The sequence below is a fragment of the Dipteris shenzhenensis genome, chromosome 10 (genome assembly GCF_047967505.1).
Source record: "Dipteris shenzhenensis isolate YYH24624 ecotype China chromosome 10, Dip_SZ_1.0, whole genome shotgun sequence".
Classification (NCBI taxonomy): domain Eukaryota; kingdom Viridiplantae; phylum Streptophyta; class Polypodiopsida; order Gleicheniales; family Dipteridaceae; genus Dipteris; species Dipteris shenzhenensis.
This window is the reverse complement of record NC_141605.1, coordinates 35,316,454-35,338,921: the sequence shown is the minus strand read 5'-3', so window position 1 is coordinate 35,338,921 and position 22,468 is coordinate 35,316,454. Positions and strand designations below refer to the sequence as shown.

General features: G+C 46.3%; 1 protein-coding gene across 1 annotated transcript in view; it reads right to left on the bottom strand.

Moving 5' to 3' along the window:
* LOC147897746 (adaptin family protein) overlaps positions 1-22,134 on the bottom strand; it is a 133,482-nt gene extending 111,348 nt beyond the window's left edge. Inside the window, exons 1-2 of the mRNA XM_087380359.1 lie at positions 21,686-22,134; positions 21,073-21,589 (exon numbers count right to left, since the gene is read on the bottom strand). Of these exons, the coding sequence (XP_087236485.1) occupies positions 21,073-21,589; positions 21,686-21,735 (567 nt within the window). The 5' untranslated portion in view covers positions 21,736-22,134. The remainder of the gene's footprint in view (positions 1-21,072; positions 21,590-21,685) is intronic.
* Positions 22,135-22,468: the final 334 nt, after the last annotated feature.

Here is a 22,468-nt window from a genome sequence, read left to right as displayed (position 1 = left end):
GGTTAACAAGACCAATTGCTTTTGAAAGTAAAAAGCTAGACCACACAACAAATTTCCTCGAAGTACAAAGAGTTATATGCTATAGTCTATGCTTTAAAATTGGAGACATTATTTATATAATACAAATATGAAATCCTATTTGATTAAGAAAGTGTCAAAGATTTGTAACTCAATCAAAGCTTGAGGGAAGAAAAGTTACAAACTTAGTTAATGCAAGAAATTGATTTCCAACTAAGAAATCTGAAATGAAAATTAATTGTGGTGGCAGATTCCCTTAGCTGAATGCCAATAATTAATTGATTGTGTTTCCAATTCAGCTTGACCATCAATTTGCAAATGATCCACAATACTCATATCCAAAATACTATCAAACTGCAGCCCTCTCTGATATTAGCGACTTCTATCTTTCAGTTGCTCGTATGAGGAGGGGTGAGATCCTCAGGCGTGAGATAGGTATCCGCCAGCAATTGGCTGCCCTCCAGAGGGAGGAGCAAAAGAGGCTTACAGATGCTTGGATTCAAGAGCGCCTTGCTACAACAAGGACTCAACAACAGTCACTTTTAAATCAGAGAGCAGAGTATGCCTTTCATGCCAGAGAGTCGTTTTGGATTCAGACGGGAGGTACGGTCAACAAGCAATTCTTCTCTACTCTTGGCCCTAGACATAGTAGGAAGAGCGTCTCACAGCTTGTTGATTCAGACGTATCTTTCAATTGCTCGTATCAGGAGGGGTGAGATCCTCAGGCGTGAGATAGGTATTCGCCAGCAATTGGCTGCCCTCCACAGGGAGGAGCAGAAGAGGCTTACAGATGCTTGGATTCAAGAGCGCCTAGCTACAACAAGGACTCAACAACAGTCACTTTTAGATCAGAGAGCAGAGTATGCCTTTCATGCCAGAGAGTCACTTTGGATTCAAACGGGAGGTAGGGTCAACAAGCAATTCTTCTCTACTCTTGGCCCTAGACATAGTAGGAAGAGCGTCTCACAGCTTGTTGATTCAGACGGAGTTCTTCAAACACAACTAGATGCCGTCTTGCAAGTTGCCACCGATTTCTATGCCTCCCTTCTTACAGCAGATCCTGACACTCAGGCCACAAATGATGCTAGAGTGGTTATTTGGCGACACTTACTTGGGTTGGTGACAGGGGATATGATTGTCTCACTTGATGCACCCTTCACCAACGTAGAGTTCAGGACTGCTCTCTCCGCCCTTCACAAGGACAAGTGTCCTGGTTCAGATAGACTGACCCCCTTATTTTTTATTACTTTATGGGATCAAATTGGGGATCACATATCTCAGCTCTGCAGGGTGTATGGGACTCAGGTGAGATGCCAGACTCACTTACGGAGGGCCTCATTCATTTGATTCCGAAAGGGGGTTACAAGAATTTAGTGTCTCAGTGGAGACCGATTACCTTGCTGGGTACCTTGTATAAAATCCTAGCTAAAGCTATCAACCTTCGTCTGCAGCCCTTTCTCCCAGATCTTATCCATGATACGCAGACGGGTTTTGTGCATGGCAAGAGCATCTTTGATAACATCTTCTCATTTTGGGAGGCTTCGGATTGGGCCATGCATAATGGCCACAGGCTGGCCATTCTACTGTTGAACTTTGAGAAAGCTTATGAGTGGGGCTTTCTGGAGGGCACACTTACTCGCTTTGGTTTCTTAGATGCATGGATCAGAGGGGTGTCAGCCCTCTACAGATCAGCCCACAGCCAGGTTCTGATTGGTGTAGTCAAAGGGGATAGGTTTGAGATTACCAGATCAGTCCGTCAGGGATGCCCCTTAGCCCCCTTTTTATTCCTTTTTGTGGCTCAGGGTATGAGCTATTACATTAGAGCCCAAAGAGTTCTATGTGCTTGCATATCAATATCATCACATTTTAAGATGTCACCTATGTTTTAAAGTCTCCATGTGGATATTTTAAGTGTACTTCAAGATTGATCACATTAATGATTATCACTACGCATCTTCTCCCACCACAATATTGTTGGAAACGACACATGTTCATAGGATCAAGACTATGAATTTGTCCAAAGGCTACTATTTTATTCTTCTCGCATAACACATCTATACCCTCTCTTAGGGAGACTCACCTATTTTAGGAAAAATATATTAGCGACTATGAAAAAGGTCTAATGAATATCACACTTGCAATCATTAACCTTAGAAATACTTAATTTTTATATCAAATGGCAAAGAAAACATTTCCAAACCCTAAATCCTAAACTATAGACTCGAAACCCTAGATCTTAAACCCTAGACCAAAATCCTAGAGTATAAACCCAAAATCTTACATCCTAGACCTTAAATCCTAAATCTTACATCCTAAACCTTAAACCCTAATCTTGATCTTAGGCACTAACCTAAACCCTAATCCCTTGTAGGGCTCAGGCTTCCTCTGAGGCAAGAGGATGAGCTCTTAGACAGTGAGTTGACAGATGATACGGCTGTTTTTTTTAATGCCACTCCACAGACACTGACTTCATTCAGAACGGCATTGGATTTGTTTTGTATTGCGGCAGGTGCACACATAGATTGGAACAAATCCAATGGCTTTTGGATCAGTGATGAGGACACTCCAGTCTGGGGGAATGACAGAGATTTGCGAAAGCCTCAAACTTTGGACGAGGTAATGCTTTGGTGAAAAGATCTACCACATTCTATTGTGTAGGGCTGAAGACCAAGTTGATGTCCCGTGCATGTATCCACTCCCTGATAATGAATTTCGATGTGTTTCGTACGAGCATGAAACACACGATTCCATGCCATTACAATGGCACTCTGACTGTCAATGAGAATTGTAGGCTCCTCCAAGGATGCATATAGATCACCTAGTAAACGCCTAACCCAGATACAATTGACTATGGTCGTGAAGGCTATCCTGTACTCAGCCTCACATGAAGAGGTACCCACTGTAGACTGCTTCATGCTTGACCAAGAAATACATTAGTGTCCAAGAAAGAAACAGCTACCACTAGTGGACTTCCGAGTACCAGCCCAATGTAAATCGCTGTAAGCATGTAAGTGAAAGTCACCCCCCTGGGAAAGAGCAAACCAAAAGATCAGGTGCCCTACTGATAATGGAACACACGCTTCACATCTTGCCAATATAAAGTCTTTGGGCTGTACATAGACTTGCCCAACTGGGACGCTGCATACTAAATGCTAGAACGTGTGTTGCATAAATAAATAAGGCATCCCACAGCCTGGCTGTGAATAGAGGCATCAAAAGGTTCACTTGTAGTGTGAATGGACAGCTTAAGCCCTAGCTTGATAGGAGTAGAGAATTCTGAAATCTGAACCGTTCCAGGAGCTTGCCAATATACTTGGATTTCAACAGCCCAATATCACTATCATCCTGTATAAACTGGATGCCCAAATAGTAGTGAAGCAACCCCGAATCTAACATTTCAAACATCTATTGTAATTCAGCCTTAAAATCTGCAACTTTTGCAGCATTAGCACCAATGAGCAGCATGTCATAGACCTAGAGAACAATGATGAGCAACTCCTCCCCTTCCTTCCGACATAGAGGGTGCTCTCATGTGGACTATTTTGCATTCTTTGGCTGGTTAGAAAGGCATCGATCTTTGCATACCAAGCTCGAGGAGCTTGCTTCAAACCATGCAAAGCCTTTTTCAGCTTGCATACTTTGGCTTCCTTGCCAGGTTCCATAAATCCAATGGGCTGAGAAACATAGCCCTCCTCTTGAAGGTCCCAATTCAAGAATGCAGTTTTAATGTCCAGTTGATGGATCTTCCATCCATGAAATGCGGCCAATGCAACCACACACCTAACAATGGTCATATGAGAAGTGGGAGCAAAGGTTTCATCATAATATATGCCTTTTGTTGTGCATAGCCCTTTGCCACAAGACAAGATTTGTACCTGTCTATGGAACCATCTGATTTCCATCTGAGCTTGTACACGCACTTCGTGCCAATTGCCTTCTTGCCGGCACGCCAACTCCCCAAGTGTGGTTTTAATTGATGGAATCAATCTCCTCTTGCATTGCCCACATCCAATGCACATTGCTCATGCATCATCAAAAGTGTCAGGCTCATCTGCTTCAAGCATGCTGCTGACCCAAGTAGACTTACGGAAACGGGCTTCCTCGGTGTCTCTAGTGCCACTCCGAGTATAGTTAGAAAGTGGTGCCGAAAGCTTGATGTCCTCAAGAGTGCGGAGCAGCCAACGCGGTATTGATCTTGGTTCCTGCACTGCTGTACTTTCACGCGCCAGCATCATCAATTTCTTCCTGAGAAACAGGCTCAGCCATAGGCTGAACTGAGGCATCACCCATTGGAATATCTTGCTGCGAATTATGATTTTCCACTGGCATATCAGGTGCAGCATCAAAGGAATTGGACAGCAGCCCGTTAGAGGCTTCAGAAGGACCTTGATTTTTGTCAAAACCAGCAAAGGGAAGGGCTGCATTTTCAGTAAATATAACATCCTGACTCGTAATAACCTTCTTGGTCACAAGATTATAAAGTCTATACCCCCTACTTTCACGATTGTAGCCAATAAAGATGCACTTTTCTACCTTGTCATCAAGTTTGCCACGCAATTCTTTAGGCACATGTGCATATGCTACACAACCAAATGTACGGAAATAACCCACATCGGGCTTATGACCAAACCATGCTTAATAAGGTGTCATGACCTTAAGAGCCTTCATGGGGCACCTGTTCAGAATCTGATTCAAGCACATAATGGCTTCCATCCAAAAGTTATATGGCAACCCTTTTGCAATTAGCATGCATCTCCCCATCTCCAAAAGTTACCAATATTTTCTTTCAGCCTCCCCATTCTGTTGGGAGTATACCTCACCGTAAACTGATGTGTAATGCCCTTCTCAGCAAAAATTGTTGCAATGCCTTGGATAGATATTCCCCCCATGATCTGCATGGAGGGTTTACAACCGGCAATCAGATTGAGTTTTTACCAAGGCAACAAATTGTTTGACCACATTGTAAATTTCAGACTTTTGCTTAAGAGCAAAGACCCAAGTAAAACATATGAAGTCATCTATGAATATAAAATAATAAAGATGACCTCCAAGAGATGGAGTGCGCAGGGGTCCACAAACATCAATGTGGACGAGCTGTAAATTATGTGTAGCCCGGACTGCACCATCCTTGCTAAAGGAAAAACGATGCATTTTATCCAAAATACAGCCCTCACATTTTGTTTGGAGGAGTCTCCAAATGAGGCAAGGCATCAACCATATTAGGCTTCTGCAATAACATAAGGCTGCCATAATTTACATACCCAAACCTGAATGCCATAACTCTGCATCCTGCATGACGAAGGTAGAAGCCACAAAAGCAGAATATGCTCTTTTCTTATTAAGCTGAAATAATCCCTGACATAATGTGCCGGTGAAAACCAAGGCATAATCTCTCTCCCTGTCATGGACCATACATCTGTCATCCTCAAAGATATATTGGTAACCTCTTTGACAGAAAGAAGAGACAGAAATAAATTCTTGTTAATCCCAAGGACATACAAAACATCCTAGATGCAAGATCTAAACCATCCATGGATGTAATTGAAGGTTCTCCAATCCCTTTAACTGGATAAGAAGAATCGTTGGCACAAGAAACTAGCTTGCCAACCGGTGCAATGGATAGCTTATCAAAGAAAGATTTATCTGAGGCGATATGGCAAGAAGCACCGCTATCAAAGTAACATGTCTCAGCCGTCTCATTCACGCTAAAAATGTGTAACTCCCAAGGGACATCATAGCTGCAAGTAAAGAAGGCCCAATCATACTCAACAAAATGAGCAGAAGTATCATCCGAACCTACATGATGAGCTGAGCTTGGAATTGTTGTTCTTTTTCAAAACACAACAGTCATTCCTAGGCTGGGTGCCTATTTCTTAGGGTTGGACATGCTTTTCGAGGGGGGTTTCAAGACTGTTTTGCCATTTTTAAGCTTTTTCATCACTCTCGCGACTGTTTTGGAGCTTCTGATATCTCTCCTTGCTATGCTCCCCGCTCCTCCTGCTCCCCTCCTCACTGCTACTCTCCTCGCTGCTGCTCTCCCCGCTCTCTGCTGCTCCCCCGCTCCTTGCTGCTCCTCCTGCTCCCCTCCTCGCTGCCCCCTCCCTTCCCTCCTGCTGCGCCTCCTCCCTGCTGCTGCTCCTCTCCCCGCTCCCTGCTGCCTCTCCCCCCGCTCCCTGCTGCTTCTCCTGCTGCCTCCTCGCTACCCCCTCCCCTCCTTCCTCGCTGCCCCTTCCTACCTACCCTCTCCCCCGCGCTGCAGCCTCCCCCCCCCCCGCGCCTGCTGCTGCTCCCCCTGCGCAGCAGCTTGCTGCTCCCCCCCCGCGCCTGCTGCTGCTCCCCCTGCGCAGCAGCCTGCTGCCCCCCCACCCCCCCCGCATCTGCTGCTGCTCCCCCCCCCCCCCCCGCTGCAGCCTGCTGCTCCCCCCCCGCTCCTGCTGCTGCTTTCCCCCCGCTGCAGCCTGCTGCTGCTTCTCCTCCCTTCTCCTTCCCCTTCCTTCTCCTCCACTTCCTCCCCTCCTCTCCCCTCCTGTCTCCCCTTGGTTTCTTCTTCTCTCTCCCTTCTCCTTCACCCTCCTGGGATTCAGGAAAGCAGGTGTGCCTAGATTCCCCGGACGTCACGAGAGACCTGCTACAGGCCGGGTTTCTACTTCTAGGCCACAAGAGGATCTTTTTGTTTCCTTTTCAACTGGGATTTGACCCAGTTGAAGACGACAAGCAGGGAGTTTCTGTTTTCATCAAGTTCTCTGGTCTTCCCTCAGTCTATCACCGGCTTCTTTCAGTTATTGGCGAGAGGTTTGGTGTGGTGGCAGAGATCCCCCCTCTCCCTGGCGAGCCCTCTTTGGCTGCTGAGGCGGTCACGATGGACGGGGTACCCAGGGTTAGGGTCATTGTCCAGGACTCCAGTATTTCAGATGATCACATCATGCTACAGCGACCCGATGGGTCTTTCTTCCGCCAGAGATTTAAGGTTGCAGGTCGGCAGGACCAGTGCAAGATTTGCAGATCCTCGGGGCACTTCGCCAAAGATTGCCCAAAGAAGAAAAAGAGGCCCACAAAGCAACCAGCTCGTACTCGCTTACGACAGAGAGCTGGAGCAGGACCGACCGCTCCACAGACACGGCCTCAGACACGGGCTCCCCCCTCTCCTAGGGCTACTCGAGTCCCTTCGGCACCCCGCCCCACCTCTGGCCCACGGTGGGTTCCGGTCGCGGCTAGGCCCTCTACTCTAGTTCACTCCTCCACCTCCTCAGAGGCTACCCCCTTGGAGCCTCAGGAGGAGACTACTGTTCAGGAGCCTTGTTCGACTCCACCCTTGGATCAGGCTGTACCTTCCTCACCAGCGCAGGTAGTTGGCACCTCGTCTGCACCACTTGTTGATCAAGATCCAGTACAGGTGCCTTCCTCTTTGGCTTCGGTAGGAATCCTTCGTACCCGCTCCCCAGGACTGGCTCAGCGGAACTCTTTTTTCGCTTTGGAGGACCTATCTAGCCTCCCAGATGATGATTTTGTACCCTCTACTTTTGGAGAGCCAGTTATCGGCATCCCTTTTGAGAGATCCTTCTCTCTCTCACATGTGGACTTTCCTCCCCTTGGACCTCGTGTGTATGGCAGGGGGTCTGCTCCGGTAGGCTTCTGTTTCCGCCACCAGGTCGGGTAAGATATTCCAACCCACTTCCTCCCGCCGATGAGGATAGCCAGTTGGAATATACAGGGATTGGGCGGCATCCCTCATCGCCGTCACAGACAGCTGATCAGGAATCAGCTCCATCCAGGTGTTTCAGGTGGTTCCATAGACATTCTTTTTCTTCAGGAACACAAACTGGATTTCAGAGATTGCTCCAAGTCAGGTAAGCTGCTTTCAGGCCGGACTTTTTGGCTTCCTGCCTTGGGAACCAGAGGAGGTACATGCATTTCAGTTTCAGACTCTATTCTCCCTCTGGTCATTGGACACGGTACCATAACCCCCTCCAGGGCCCAGTGGGTTTTACTTCTGATTGACGGACGTAAGGTTGGTTTCCTTAACCTTTATGCTCCGAACAACAGAGGGGACCGTGTTTTGTTTTGGAAAGAGTTGCTCTCGTGGGCTGACATTGCGGACTCATGGATTATTGGAGGTGACTTCAACATGGTTGAGGCACCTTCTGATAAGAAAGGGGGCAGAGAAGGTGGTATCCACTCCCTTGAGAGAGCAGCCTGAGATGCCTTTTTGTTCAGGTTTAGTGGCAGAGATGTTTGGTCAGATGATGCATTTCTTGTTCAGTCTCAGTCACTTTTGTTTTCATGGTCGAACCATAGGGTGCAGATGCCTATCCATGCTCGGATTGACAGATTCTATGTGGATGACTGGGCTCTTGATAGAGGGGGGACAATTTGCATTGCACCCGGTGTTTCCACTTCAGACCATTTTCCGGTAATTTTGTCCATTTCAGAGCCTCATCTGAGAGGACGGTCTCACAGTATCAGGATCCGAGATCTGGGTTTCTCATATGCAAGGGGGGTGGACGGTCCTTCACATGTGGCCACAGCACTTGATAGTATCAGCGACTTCTATCACTCAGTTGCTAGTGCTCGACGAGATGAGGTACTCAGGCGAGAGTTCGGTATCCGCCGGCAGTTGGCAGCCCTTCTCAGAGGGAGGAGCAGAAACGACCATCAAATGCTTGGATATAGGAGCGCCTTGCTGCCGCAAGGGCTCACTTGTAGACCTTGCTTGATCAGAGAGCAGAGTATGCCTTCCATGCATGGGAGTCCTTTTGGATACAGATGGGAGGGAGAGTCAATAAACATTTTTTCTCTACACTTGGCCCCAGACATAGTAGAGAGAGTGTCAAGCAGCTTATTGACTCTGACGGCGTTTTGCAGTCCCATCCGGAAACCGTCATGCATTTAGCGACAGATTTTTATACCTCCCTTCTTTCCGCAGATCCAAACTCACAGGCCAGAGAGGCGGCTAGAGGTGAAGTTTGGCAGAGTTTACCTGTGTTGGTCACCCCAGAGATGTTATGTTCACTTGATGCACGCTTTACCAACACAGAATTCAAGGCTGCTCTTTCTGCCCTTCATAAGGGCAAATGCCCTGGTTCCGATGGTCTTACTCTTTCTTTATTTATAGCCTTTTGGGATATGATAGGTGATCATATTACTTCAGCCCTGCAGGGCATTTGGGACTCGGGTGAGATGCCTGACTCACTGACCGTGGGACTCATTCACCTTATCCCGAAAGGTGGCAACAGGAATTTTGTATCCCATTGGAGACCCATCACTCTTTTGGGCACTCTTTACAAAATCCTTGCCAAGGCGATCAGCATCCGACTACAGCCCCTTCTTCCAGACCTGATCCATGATACTCAGACAAGCTTTGTGCATGGCGGGAGCATTTTTGATAATATCTTTTCCTTTTGGGAAGCCACAAAGTGAGCTATGCAGAGTAGGCAGAGGCTAGCAGTTTTACTCTTGGACTTCGAGAAAGCCTATGACAGAGTAGATTGGGGTTTTCTTGAGGGCACTCTTCTACGGTTTGGATTTTCAGATGCTTGGATCAGAGGTGTGGCCTCCCTTTACAGATCAGCCCACAGCCAGGTTTTGATTGGAGGAGTAAGGGGTGACAGGTTTCAGATTTCCAGATCAATTCGTCAGGGATGCCCTTTAGCCCCCTTCCTCTTTCTTTTTGTGGCAGAAGCTATGAGTATCTTCCTTAGATCTCAGGCTGAGCTTTTTGGGCTGAGACTGCCCTTGAGACAGGAGCAGGAGCTTTTTGACTGTGAGTTGGCTGATGACACTGCTATTTTTATTCAGGCCTCCTTGCAGTCACTTGATTCTTTCCGGACAGCCTTGGATATTTTTTGCTTAGCTGCAAGGGCACACATTAACTGGCATAAATCCTTTGGCTTTTGGATCAGTGATGAGGACACTCCAGGCTGGGGTGTTGACATTGGTTTCTCCTGGATTCAGAGGGGTGTTCCTATCAGATATTTGGGATGCCAGGTAGGATTGGACATCTCTCCACCACAGCAGTTTGCCCCAGTACTAGAAAGTATAAGGAAAAAGCTCCTATTCTAGAGCTCTGCCAAACTCGACCTTGCATCTAGAGTTGTGGTAGTGAACCAGGTTCTCTTGGCCACCTCCTGGTTCATGTGTTCTTGCTGGTGCCGGTCTAGGGATTGCATCACTCAGCTCATCAAACCAGTCAGGAATTTTTTATGGAGTGGACTTGATGGCACAGCAGATGTTGCAGCAAGGGTGGCCTGGGAGACTGTTATTCTCCCTACATGTGAAGGGGGCCTTAATGTCATTGACCCGGACTTGTAGTGCAGGGCATTGCTTTGTAAGGTGGTGGTGAGGGGACTCATGCCTGGGCAGGAACCTTGGAAGGATTTCTTTTTTGGACGCATTCAGGCTTGCACACCAACGTTGGGAGATGATTGGGTGGACAGCCCTCGCTGGATTTTCACATCAGCCCCTCTCAGATCTCCTACCTCTCCTCTCATGATTGCCATCCTGAAAGCTTGGGGGAGCTTCAGGAACACTCTTCGAAGGATTCCACCTTCTACCTTCGAAGAGATTGATAGGCAGCCGATCATTTGGAATGATAGTATTCTTGACGAGCATGCCAGACCACTGGGCACTTCCCATTACATGCAGTGGTCAAAATGGGAGAGAGGCCCCGCCTACACAGTAGGCACTTGGAAATCTTTTATCAGGCTACCTGTGGATCAGAGACTGCAGTCCGTGAGTCACCTCAGAGGGGTAGGACGCAGGATTCAGACGATAGATGCAGCCATCCCGGTGGGATGGACAGTTGAGCTGCCTACTACTTCCACCACTTGGATGGAAGCTTTTTCGTGGACATCAGTTCCTTTACAGGTGATCGCTCTCCGAGGTCTCCGGGAAGACGCACTGGTCTTTGATGTTGGGGATGGAGGTTTACTTTCTACATCCAAGGATGGCATTCTTCTTGAGGTTGCCTTTCAGCCTGTCAGCATTGCTGGTTTTGTGGACCATGGAGCGGGCTTGCAGTGGTACTTAGACCCCGACCCTCTGCTCTTGGCCTTGGATTCCTGGAGGTTGTGGTTATATGGAGGTGCACCTATCAGGTGCTTGCAGTGGGACCCAGGAGAGTGGGAATGGATAGATCATGGGCACCAAGAGAGGGGGATTCCCTTCTTTCGTTTCACGGTTGGTAATGCCAGGAGGTTTCAGCTGAACAATAGGGGTTGGATTCCTTCCAGAGCCCCCCATTGGGAAAGCTTCTTCATCACCGCAGACTTGCGTAGAAATTTCTGGAGGAGGCTCTGGAAATCCCTCAAAAATAGAAAGATCACTCTTTTCTTTTGGCTTTCTATTCATGGAGGGATTGCAGTGAACCTGTGGAGATCACGTTTTGGGGCTGATCCCACTTGTCCTCGATGTCATTCTGTAGAGGAGTCAGTGCGACATTACCTTTGGGACTGCAATCAGGCGAGGACTGTTTGGAAAGGGGTTGCTCGGATACTCAGCATCTTTCACACATCCCCTTTCTTCATGACTTGGGGCTAAATCGCATGGTTATCTCTTACCAGGCCCCAGGTGTTTTATGAGGGTGAGCCTTCTTCTTGGGCACTCTCAGTCCGCCGGCAGGTGATAGAGCCCTGCTCTCTACAGGATGTACCACTTACTCCCTTCAGAGCTTCTGATGTTTCAGTGGACACCTCTTGGGAGATTTTGGCTAGCATTTCCTCTTGGCACATTTGGAGAGCCAGATGTACTGAGGCCTTGGATGGCACCCAGATACACCCATTACAGGTGTTCACGGGTATTTGGACTGACACGGTTCACACTTTGATAGCCATATGGGCTAGCATGCAGGGTTCTTCACGGGCAGCCTCTTCTAGAAGGACTATTTTTCTTCGAGTTTGGAGGGGTTCTCCCTTTTTCTCGGAGGTTTCTACCGGATTGAGATGGCACTATCAGCCTCAATCCTTTCTTTTTGGCTCTTGAGCTTTTCGTGCATTGCATGATGTATCCCGTATGGAGCTTGCTCTAACGGTTTTTCTTTAATACTTAATAGAAGTCTTTTTTTGGGGGGAAAAAAAAAAAATCAGTCATTCAAGCATACTCAAAGGAAAGCACATAAAGTGTGGGAGATCATTTTCAGTTCAACTTGGAGCTCTTTTCGGAGGCATTTTGCAGCCCATTTGCTTGGGTTTTGGTTTGTTAAACTTTTAGGTTTGTTACTATTGCATTAGGAGTACTTTTTCCTCTCCATTGCTAGCTTTTGTTGGCCCTCGTGCCACTAGGATTTGCCTTTGCAGGTACAATCAAGCGTTCAGTTGGGTTTATGCCTTGTTGAGCCAAGCTCTGGCTTCTTTTTGAGAGGAGATTCTAAGATTTTAGCACATATCCTAGAACAGGATCTTTTTGGTGTATTTAAGGGGCATCCTCAAGCCTATTATAGGCTTTGGTAGTGATATCTATTACTTGAGCAGGGTGTTAACAGCACGTGAATGTTGTTGATATTTCTTTGTCTCTATTTGCTCAAATGGCACAACAAAATCCAATGATGTCTTTCAATTGCTTGCCAAGGAGGATCGGTTGGATGGCATCCACTATCCTCTTTGGAGTTTTTTTATTTCGCAATCTCTTGGTTGCAAAGGGCATCTAAGAATATGTTACAGTTGATTAGGGCCATGTTGGTCCTCTAGTGCCAAGAACTCCTCCACAGCAATGAGGGGTGTGAGAACAAGGGAGAGAGCAAAGTGAGAGAGCAGGAACACGAGAGAGAGAGAGCTGAAAACGATAGTTGCAATAGATAAGAGAGTTACAACTAAATAGAGTGATAGGTTTTGTCTAAGTGACAAAACCTTATCCTTCACTAACCATAGTTAGTGAACTAACTGTGGTTAGGGGGAAAAACCTCTAAGAGAGGGAAAAGTGCCCCTAACCTACTTATTACATTACATTGGTCACTGCTAAATTATAACAATAATTCTAACACCCCCCTGCAGTGCCAATGTCATGTACAAGGAAATGATCAATCACCAAAAGGAGATAAGTTCAGGGCACTGCGAAATGCCTCAAACTTTTCACGTGGAAGTGCTTTGGTGAAAATGTCTGCAACATTGTCATGTGTTGACACATAGATCATACTGATCTCTCCTGCATGCAACTTCTCTCTGACGTAGTGATAGTGAACCTCAACGTGCTTCGTGCGAGCATGAAACACATGATTCTTTGCCACTGCAATAGCACTCTGACTATCAGTGAGAATTGGAGAAGAATCCTCCAATGAAAGATGAAGATCAGCAAATAAACGACGCAGCCAAACACATTCAACTGCCACTGTGAAAGCTGCCCTGTACTCAGCTTCACATGAAGAGGTAGCCACTGTAGATTGTTTCTTGCTCAACCAAGAAATACAAGCTTTGCCCAAAAAGGAACAATTGCCACTTGTGGACTACCTAGTGTCATAGTCTCCAGCCCAATCTGAGTCATTGTAGGCATGCATCTGCAAGTCACCCCCCCTGGGAAACATCAAGCCAAAAGACTTGGTACCTTGCAAATAACGGAAGATGCATTTTACAGCCTGCCAATGCATAGTCTTTAGGCTGTGCATATATCTGCTCACCTGAGAAACTGCAAACTCAATATCAGGTCGTGTATTGCAGAAATAAATGAGGCATCCAACAGCCTGACTGTAGAGTGTGACATCAATTGATTCACCTGCATCATGCATTGTAAGCTTCAGCCCCGGCTCCATGGGAGCAGCTATGGGCTTACAATCCTGCATGTTGCATCTGTCCAAAAGTTTCTGCACATACTTGGATTGAGACATACCGATGCCACTTTTCTCTTGAGTGAACTGGATCCCCAAATAAAAGTGTCACAGCCCCAAATCTGACATGTCAAAAGTGGTCTGCAATTCAGCTTTAAAATCTGTAATATTATCTTCATTTGACCCTGTGAGCAGTAAGTCATCTACATAAAGAATGATGACTAAAATATCCCCCCCCATCCTTCTTGATGTAGAGGGTGCTCTCAGTTGGACTATTGTGCAGCCCCTTGCTGGTCAGAAAGGCATGAATTTTGGCATACCATGCACGTAAGGCTTGTTTCAGCCCATACAAAGCTTTATTCAGCTTGCATACCTGAAGTGCATTTCCTGAAATTTCAAAGCCTGGAGGTTGTTTGACATAAACCTCTTCCAACAAGTCTCCATTAAGGAAGGCTGTTTTTATGTCCAAATGATGAACATTCCATTGAAAATTTGCAGCCATGGCTATAACTGACCGGATGGTTGTCATTCTGGATGTAGGAGCAAAAGTCTCCTCATAGTCTATGCCCTTTTTCTGAGCATATCCTTTTGCAACCAGCCTTGCCTTGTACCTATCAATGGTTCCATCTGGCTTTCTTTTAACTTTGAAAACCCACCGTGTACCTATGGCATGTTTACCTCGTGGCAAATCGACAACTTCCCATGTCTGATTTTTCTGAATGGACTGCAACTCATCGTGCATGGCATTCATCCAATGCACATTATCTTGTGCCTCTTCAAATGTCTCAAGTTCCTCCTCATCAAGAAGAGTACCTGCATAAGCTGATTCAACTGAAAGAGCACCTCCCCCATGCCTTACTGCACTCCGAGTTCTGCCAGGTAATGGAGCATCAATTTGTTAGAATTATAGATATAATTCAGCAATGACCAATGTAATATAATAAGCTAGTTAGGGGCACTTTTCCCTCTTTAAGAGGTTTTTCCCCCTAACCGCAGTTAGTTCACTAACTATAATTAGTGACTACTAAGGTTTTGTCACTAGGACAAAACCTTATCTCTCACTCATTGAGTTGTACTCTTCACACTCTTCTATTGCAACTCAGCTTTCAGCTTCCAAGCTTCCAGCTCTTACTCTCTCTTGCTCTTCCAACTGAATTATATCTATAATTCTAACACCCCCCTGCAGTGCCAATGTCATGTACAAGGCTGATCAATCACCAAACGGATATAAGTTCAGGGCACTGCGAAATGCCTCAAACTTTTCACGTGGTAGTGCTTTGGTGAAAATATCTGCAACGTTGTCATGTGTGGATACAAAGATCATACTGATCTCTCCTGCATGCAACTTCTCTCTGACGTAGAGATAGTGAACCTCAATGCGCTTCGTGCGAGCATGAAACACTGGATTCTTTGCCACTGCAATGGCACTCTGACTATCAGTGAGAATTGGAGAAGGACCCTCCAAAGACAGATGAAGATCAGCAAATAGACGTCGCAGCCAAACACATTCAACTGTTGCTGTGAATGTCCTGTACTCAGCTTCACATGACGAGGTAGCCACTGTAGATTGTTTCTTACTCAGCCTGGAAATGCAAGATTTACCCAAAAAGAAACAATTGCCACTAGTGGACTGCCTAGTATCATAATCACCAGCCCAATCTGAATCACTGTAGGCATGCATCTACAAGTCACCCCCCCTGGGAAATAGCAAGCCAAAAGACTTCGTGCCCTGCAAATAACGGAAGATGCGCTTAACTGCCTGCCAATGCATAGTTTTTCGGCTGTGCATGTACCTGCTCACCTAAGATACTGCAAACTGAATATCAGGTCTAGTGTTGCAGAGATATATGAGGCATCCAACAGCCTGACTGTAAAGTGTGGCATCAACTAATTCTCCTGCATCATGCATTGTGAGTTTCAGCCCCGGCTCCATGGGAGTGGCTATGGGCTTACACTCATGCATGTTAAATCTGTCCAAGAGTTTCTGAACATACTTGGACTGAGACATAACAGTGCCACGTCTCTCATGAGAGAACTGGATCCCCAAATAAAAGTGAAGCAGCCCCAAATCTGACATGTCAAAGTTGGTCTGCAAATCAGCTTTGAAATCTGCAATTTTGTCTTCATTGGACCCTGTGAGCAGTAAGTCATCGACATAAAGAAGGATGACTAAAATTACCCCCCCATCCATCTTGATGTAGAGGGTGCTCTCAGTAGGACTATTGTGCAACGCCTTGCTGGTCAAAAAGGCATGGATCTTGGCATACCATGCACGAGGGGCCTGTTTTAGCCCATATAAAGCTTTGTTGAGTTTTCATACTTGAAGTGCATTTGCTGTAATTTCAAAGCCCGGAGGTTGTTTGACATACACCTCTTCCAACAAGTCCCCATTTAAGAAGGCTGTTTTTATGTCCAACTAATGAACATTCCACTCAAAATGTGCAGCCACAATAACTGATTGGATGGTGGTCATCCGGGATGTAGGAGCGAATGTCTCCTCATAATCTATGCCCTTTTTCTGAGCATAGCCTTTAGCAACCAACCTTGCTTTATATCTGTCAATCGAACCATCTGGCTTCCGTTTGACCTTGAAAACCCATCGTGTGCCAATGGCATGTTTACCCGGTGGCAAGTCTACAACATCCCAAGTCTGATTTTTTGCAATGGACTGCATGCATGGCATTCATCCAATGCACATTATCCTTTGCTTCTTCGAATGTGGCAGGCTCCTCATCATCAAGAAGAGTACCTGCAGATACAAAACTGAATTCCCTTACTGGGAATGAAATGCAGAACTCCCAAAAAACACAGCCAAGCACCGGCTGTAAATGCAACTCAGATGTCTGTACTTGCGCTGTCATAAATCTGTCCAAGCATCAAAATCTCTCCAGAATCTTGCAAAAGTGCTGCAAAACACTCCAAGAAAGGCAGTATGAACTGAAAACTCCAAAAATTGCTTCCAAGCTTCCAGCTCTCACTCTCTCTTGCTCTCTCTCACTCACCATATCCTCACAAGCTAGCCATGCAGCATCTAGCTGTAAAGGAGGTGACCCAAACTCAGCCTGAATGATCTGGTGAGGAACGGATGGCTTACCACGAATCATCCGTGATAACATAAGAACCTATAGCCGCTCCACACGGGCCCACTCTGTATCTGACAAGTCTGGCCCCCAACATGAACTGCCGTACATCCCCGCTGGGCGGACCAAGGACTCAAAAAGCAACCCCTTGGTACATGGATCCTAAAAGTGCGAGCAGAAGCACTGCCTCTCTAGGCTAGCCAATGAAGCACACCCTCTTCTCAAGCGTGTCTGCATCGCAGGTCTCATAGTGAAGATGGGTCCGAAAAAGACAACCCTAAGATAAGTGTATGATGAAACTATCTCAACAATTGGCCCATCAAATGTGAACTGCTCCTGGCACATGATGGCTCAAGATGTATTAAAGATCATAACCTTGGTTTTTCCCAAGTTGACCTTCAAATCATGAGACTCACAAAAGGATTGTAGTGCGTCAAGGTGTCTCTGGAGCCCCTCTGTTGAGGAAGGCAAGAGAGCCACATCACTTGCGTAAAGCAATATGCAAGTCAGCGTACCCGCAAGAGAGCAGCCTACCCCCCCGTGTCTGCATCACTATCTCAAGCTCATCAATGTAGAGGCCAAACAAGGTAGGCAATAATGGACACCCTTGTTTGACCCCGATAGTGCTCATGATCTTGTCTATCCACCCAGATCCTACCCAGACTCTGCCTGAAACTCTCTCGTAAAGTGCCATGACAGCCCAAATGATCTCCTGGTCATAACCCAAGTCCTGTAGGCCGGCGTATGAGGCGGGCTCTCAGAACCGTGTCAAATACCTTGCGAAAATCCACAAAGCAACAATAAATCCTCTGCTTCCGTGCCCTCGCCTCCTCGATGATACATCTGAGCGTGAGAATATGGTCCACGGTTCCATGATCACGTCGGAATCCAGCCTCTCCTGCTGCTCTAAGCCCTCGACACTCCGCAAATCTGCTGACCTCGGAATCAAGTACTGATGCATAAACCTTGCACATGACATGTCCAATCATAATGGTCATGTAGTTCTCCGGGCTCATGGGATCCTCTGCCTTATGGATGGGTGAGATAGTGTTAATGGTCCAGGTGCGTGGAAACCCCAAACAAACAGCTTCATTAAAGAGCTTTGCTAAGATCAGGGCTAGGCGGTTAATCCAATATGCAATGAACTCAATGCATAGCCCCTCATGATCCTTCGCTCGGCCATTGTGAAGTTTCATTACGACATCCTTTACCCCTCCCCTAGTGAAGAGGGTGCAGGATGTGGGGCGTGGCATGTGTGAGAGATTAGGAACTAGTTGATTTGGAATGTCATAAAGTGTGCGTGCATAATCAAACCAGATCTGAGTGTCAGTGAGTGGTGAGGGGAACCATCCTTCTAGAAACCTCTACGAAAAGTCCTTAGAGTAGTTACTATACAAAATATTCAATAGCTCCTCCTCGTTCCGACAAACGAAGTCTAGTTTCTTTCTCCGTACCAGTCTACGGTACTCGCGTAGCATCTCTGGTTCGCTCTTTTGGTTTCGAATCTGAGCTGACAACGTAAAGCCTTACACTCATCATCGTACCAGCTATTACACGACACGGTCCTAAGGGAGTGGTGGGTCCGTGGAGCAAGTGGTGTGGGGGGAAGCGTGAAGGGCAGCCTCGTGTTTGAACAAGTATAAATTAAAGTATTATAGCTAGACATATAGTGGCAAATCACGAGTTAGTGACTAAATAAATTGCATAAAGTTTATAATATTTTTAAGGAAAAAAACAATAAATGATATTATTAGGAGGAATTAGTCCACCAGAGATATGTACTATCAATTAACAAGCAAATATTTCATAGAGAAAAATATCTAAATGTAAGTGATTCCCAATCAAAAATCATCTTTTTTTTTTGGCTTTTCGTGAGCAGGTGATCAGGGCAGCCCGGTCCTCTAAAAGGGATATAAAGTCAATATAAGTAAGACGTATGTACAGACGGCCAAAGTAAGAAGGTGAGTGATCGCCGTCAAAGCGTATATCATGGTAGACGGAGTAAGAACCCAATGGGGTGGAAGGTGCTATGCGACGGGGAGTGGAGATGCTAAAGAAAAGATAGGTATGATCAGCCCCTGGAGGGAGAGGTGCTATAGTGAAGTCAATGATGCGAGATGTGAATGCAGGGGATCCCATGATGTAATCAACAACGTTGGAGCCTCCCCCATGTGGGAAGCACGTGAAACCACCTAAGGCAGGCCATCTGTCAAGACCATTATAGATAATGAGATCATGCATCCTGCCGAGGTCTAATAGGGCCTGCCCAGAAGATATGAAAGGACCTCATCTGTCAGCCGAAACCCGTAGCATACCTCCCTCCTCAAGATCAATGTCTGGCAGTAGAGTGGAATCATCCCTAAAGTAGAGGACTCGTACTTGACGGGCGCCTATCCTCGCATTTAAGTCCCCCACTAGGAGGACATTCTCCGCGGCTAGAGAAGTCAACAATGGACTGATAAAGAGCAGCAAATGGAGATGTCTCATCCTCACCTCGGATATCTCTGGCAAAGTGGGAGGTCTCAAGGGCGAAGTAGCAAACTGCAACAAACCGATCCCGGCTGTCCATGTGCCGAATCCGGATCCAAAGAAACCTGGAATGTGCATCTCTCTGCTCTATTGAAATGGTCCCCAAAAGTGTGGATCTGAAAAGGACTGCAACTCCCCCTGTATCCCTCATCTCATCTCTGCAGGCAGACTCCCATGTATATCCACTGAATACTAGAAGTGGGCGCTCTAGACTCTGATGTGTCTTTGTATAAAAGACTATGTCGTCACCTGTATAGGATTCCAAGAGAGAGAGAGAGAGTGCTAGGAGTGCCTTTGTTAGAGTGTGAATCCCTGGGTTCCTTGGTGAACCACATGGAAGACTAGTCTCCAATGACATCCTTACCGACATAAAAGCATTGACTACGATTAAAACCCAAGACAGTTCTACATCAGCGAGCTTGACAGCTCAGAAATCATATTTGATACAACTACGTGATTAGATGGCAGGGTAGATCTGAGAATGATGATTCTTGGAAAAGCGTGGACAGGCTTCAAAAGTCATTTCCTACCTGATATAAATGTTTGTTAAGGGCAAAGAATGTTACATCCCCATTCCCATGTCAATTCTAGGCAGCTTGTACCTAAGCTGGGCAATGTGAAGCATAGGGAGAGAGGCATGGTCCCAAAGGGCCAAGAATAGAGTGAATAGGCGTCTAACGAAAGGTCAGGGGCTAAGTTAGGGTTGGCTAAATATCGATCATGGGGCTGAGCTTCAGTAGGTGGTGATCATAGATAGCCTGGATCTCCTAGAGAGACCCTGTGAGGTAGGTCATGTCAAGGACATCTCAGGGTGTATTCTAGTGGAATGGGATGCCAGGGTTTACTGACAATGAACAAGGGTCAAGTGATGACCCCAACCTGAGGCTTAAGGGTGATCAGTGACCTATGGTTGGGTGGTGAACCCATGTTAGGGACTTTCTTCTACCCAACCAAGCAGTGTTAGATAATCAATATTACTCCCTTCGATGTAAAACTTTGATGAGGCTGCTTTGGCAAAGTACACACAGTGCATTGCCAGGCATGGCCAGCTATAGGCAACCAATCAGCTTCGAGTTGAGCTCAGACGATTACAATCAGTTACACGCCCCCTGGCCAATGTTTTTTACAATTCAACCCTTGGCACATGGCATTGCCAAACAAATTCTCACCAAGAGAAAGAAGTATCTGGACATAGCCAATTTTCAGACGTTATACATAGACCAGGGTGGAAGCTGGCAAGCGGTTCTTCCATGACTGTCTTTTGCCAGAAAGACAGAATCCAGGGCCTGCCACCCCAGGCTGATTCACAGGCAGCTTCCATTTGTTGAATCATTTGAATTTGGTTTACAAAACCCTGCAGTACTTTGGTAACCATATTTTCGTTCATCATTATATTGCAGTGTGTATATGCCGTAGAAATATGAAGTTGATTAATATGCCACCGCGCCATCAGAATCATAAAAGTGCTCTATAGTTCAAAGCTGGTATCCCATGCCAAAGAAACGGTGTTGAAGACATCCTTTTTCCCCTTGAAGTCAAACAGTAAGAGCCCAAAAGCACCTACCGCTGTGTCTGGTATTTAGAAATTTTGCTAAAACTATGTGTCGTGCTCCAAAGGAAATCAGTACTTCAGAAAACAAATCATCTACACATCTAAACTTGCCAATTTTTGGCATACAAAATGAAATTGCTGACCTGTGCATCAAGATCCCGGAGCAGCAGCTCTTTCAACATCACTGGGAAATCATTTTCTGTGCAAGCACTCGGGGCAATATGGTACAATTTAAGCACCCCCAAGGCTGCTACCGTCCTGACATACCCATGATTATCCTTCAGGCCTGAACGCAAAGGTCCAACCAAGTATTCCACCAGATTTTTTACTCTCAAAGAGCATAGACTCCTCAAAGCAAGGCCACGAATCATGGGATACTCATCTTGGCAGTCTTTTTGGAGGAAATTAATCGTGAGAAGGGCCAGATCAGGGTGAACTCGAGCATAATTCCCGACGTACAAGTAGCACATTTTCTTCAGTACAACATCCGACGTCGCTGAGCACATGACCATTTCGCTGAAGAGTGGAGAGACGTCAATACCAATTGTCATGTAAGAAATAACTTTCTTATATAGCTCCCGTTTGGCATCCTCCACGCCCGGAGCACGGCTACCTGCGAGCTGACGCAGTTGCGTTTTGAGCTCTGCCAGCTCACCTTTCCTGTTGAAAATCGAGAGATCACTTTACAAATGAGAAAACATATTCCAAGAACACCAGATCCGAAGAAAAGAGGCCAAATTGACGGACTTATCCTACCCAGATGGGCTTGCAGTTGAAGATGAACGCTGAGAAGATGCTGGAGGCATGGCTGAAAGCCTTGTCGATAAGCTGCAGTGCCTGTCCAAGTTACTGACATCTAAATCACATGATCGAAAGGTGTACGAAACGCCACATAAAGCATCAAGGCACAGGAACCCATCTTGCGACACACGTATCGCAAGGATGAAAGTCAATTGCCAAGGTTCCTCCAAAGACACAGCTCATCTAAATCTTTCCTGCAAATCGAAGGTGCCTAATTCGCGAAAGACTCCAGATTTTAGCAAATCGAACAGGAAGAGCATTACCAATGATGGCATATGCACATGCAGCTCAAGCAAGAAGATAAAACCGGATTAATTGTACGAGAATCTATCGAAACATCAGAAATGCAATTCCAAGCCAATTTCAAAGACTATGGATCTGTTTTGTTAGATCATTATGGGACTTTGTATGATCACTAGGAGGCCTCCTTATATGTCTACTCTCCCTACCCAACATTAATGGTAGGAGCCAATCGCATGCTTTTACAGGGCTTCCCCACGCCACTGCTGGCACTGGGAGCCTAGCCGACTGATCCTCACGTGGAAGTTGTTGATGCCAACAACCTGCATGACCAGGCTAGCCTTTCTCAAGGAGAGAGAGAGAGAGAGAGAGAGAGAGAGCATTGAAGGTTTGACAAGGAGGCTCAACGGTGGAATACTCGGCTCGAATCCTGAAATGGAGGAAGCTAGCCCAACAGTCCACTACCAGAGAAAGCTAAGTTAGTGAGTGTGTTGGGGT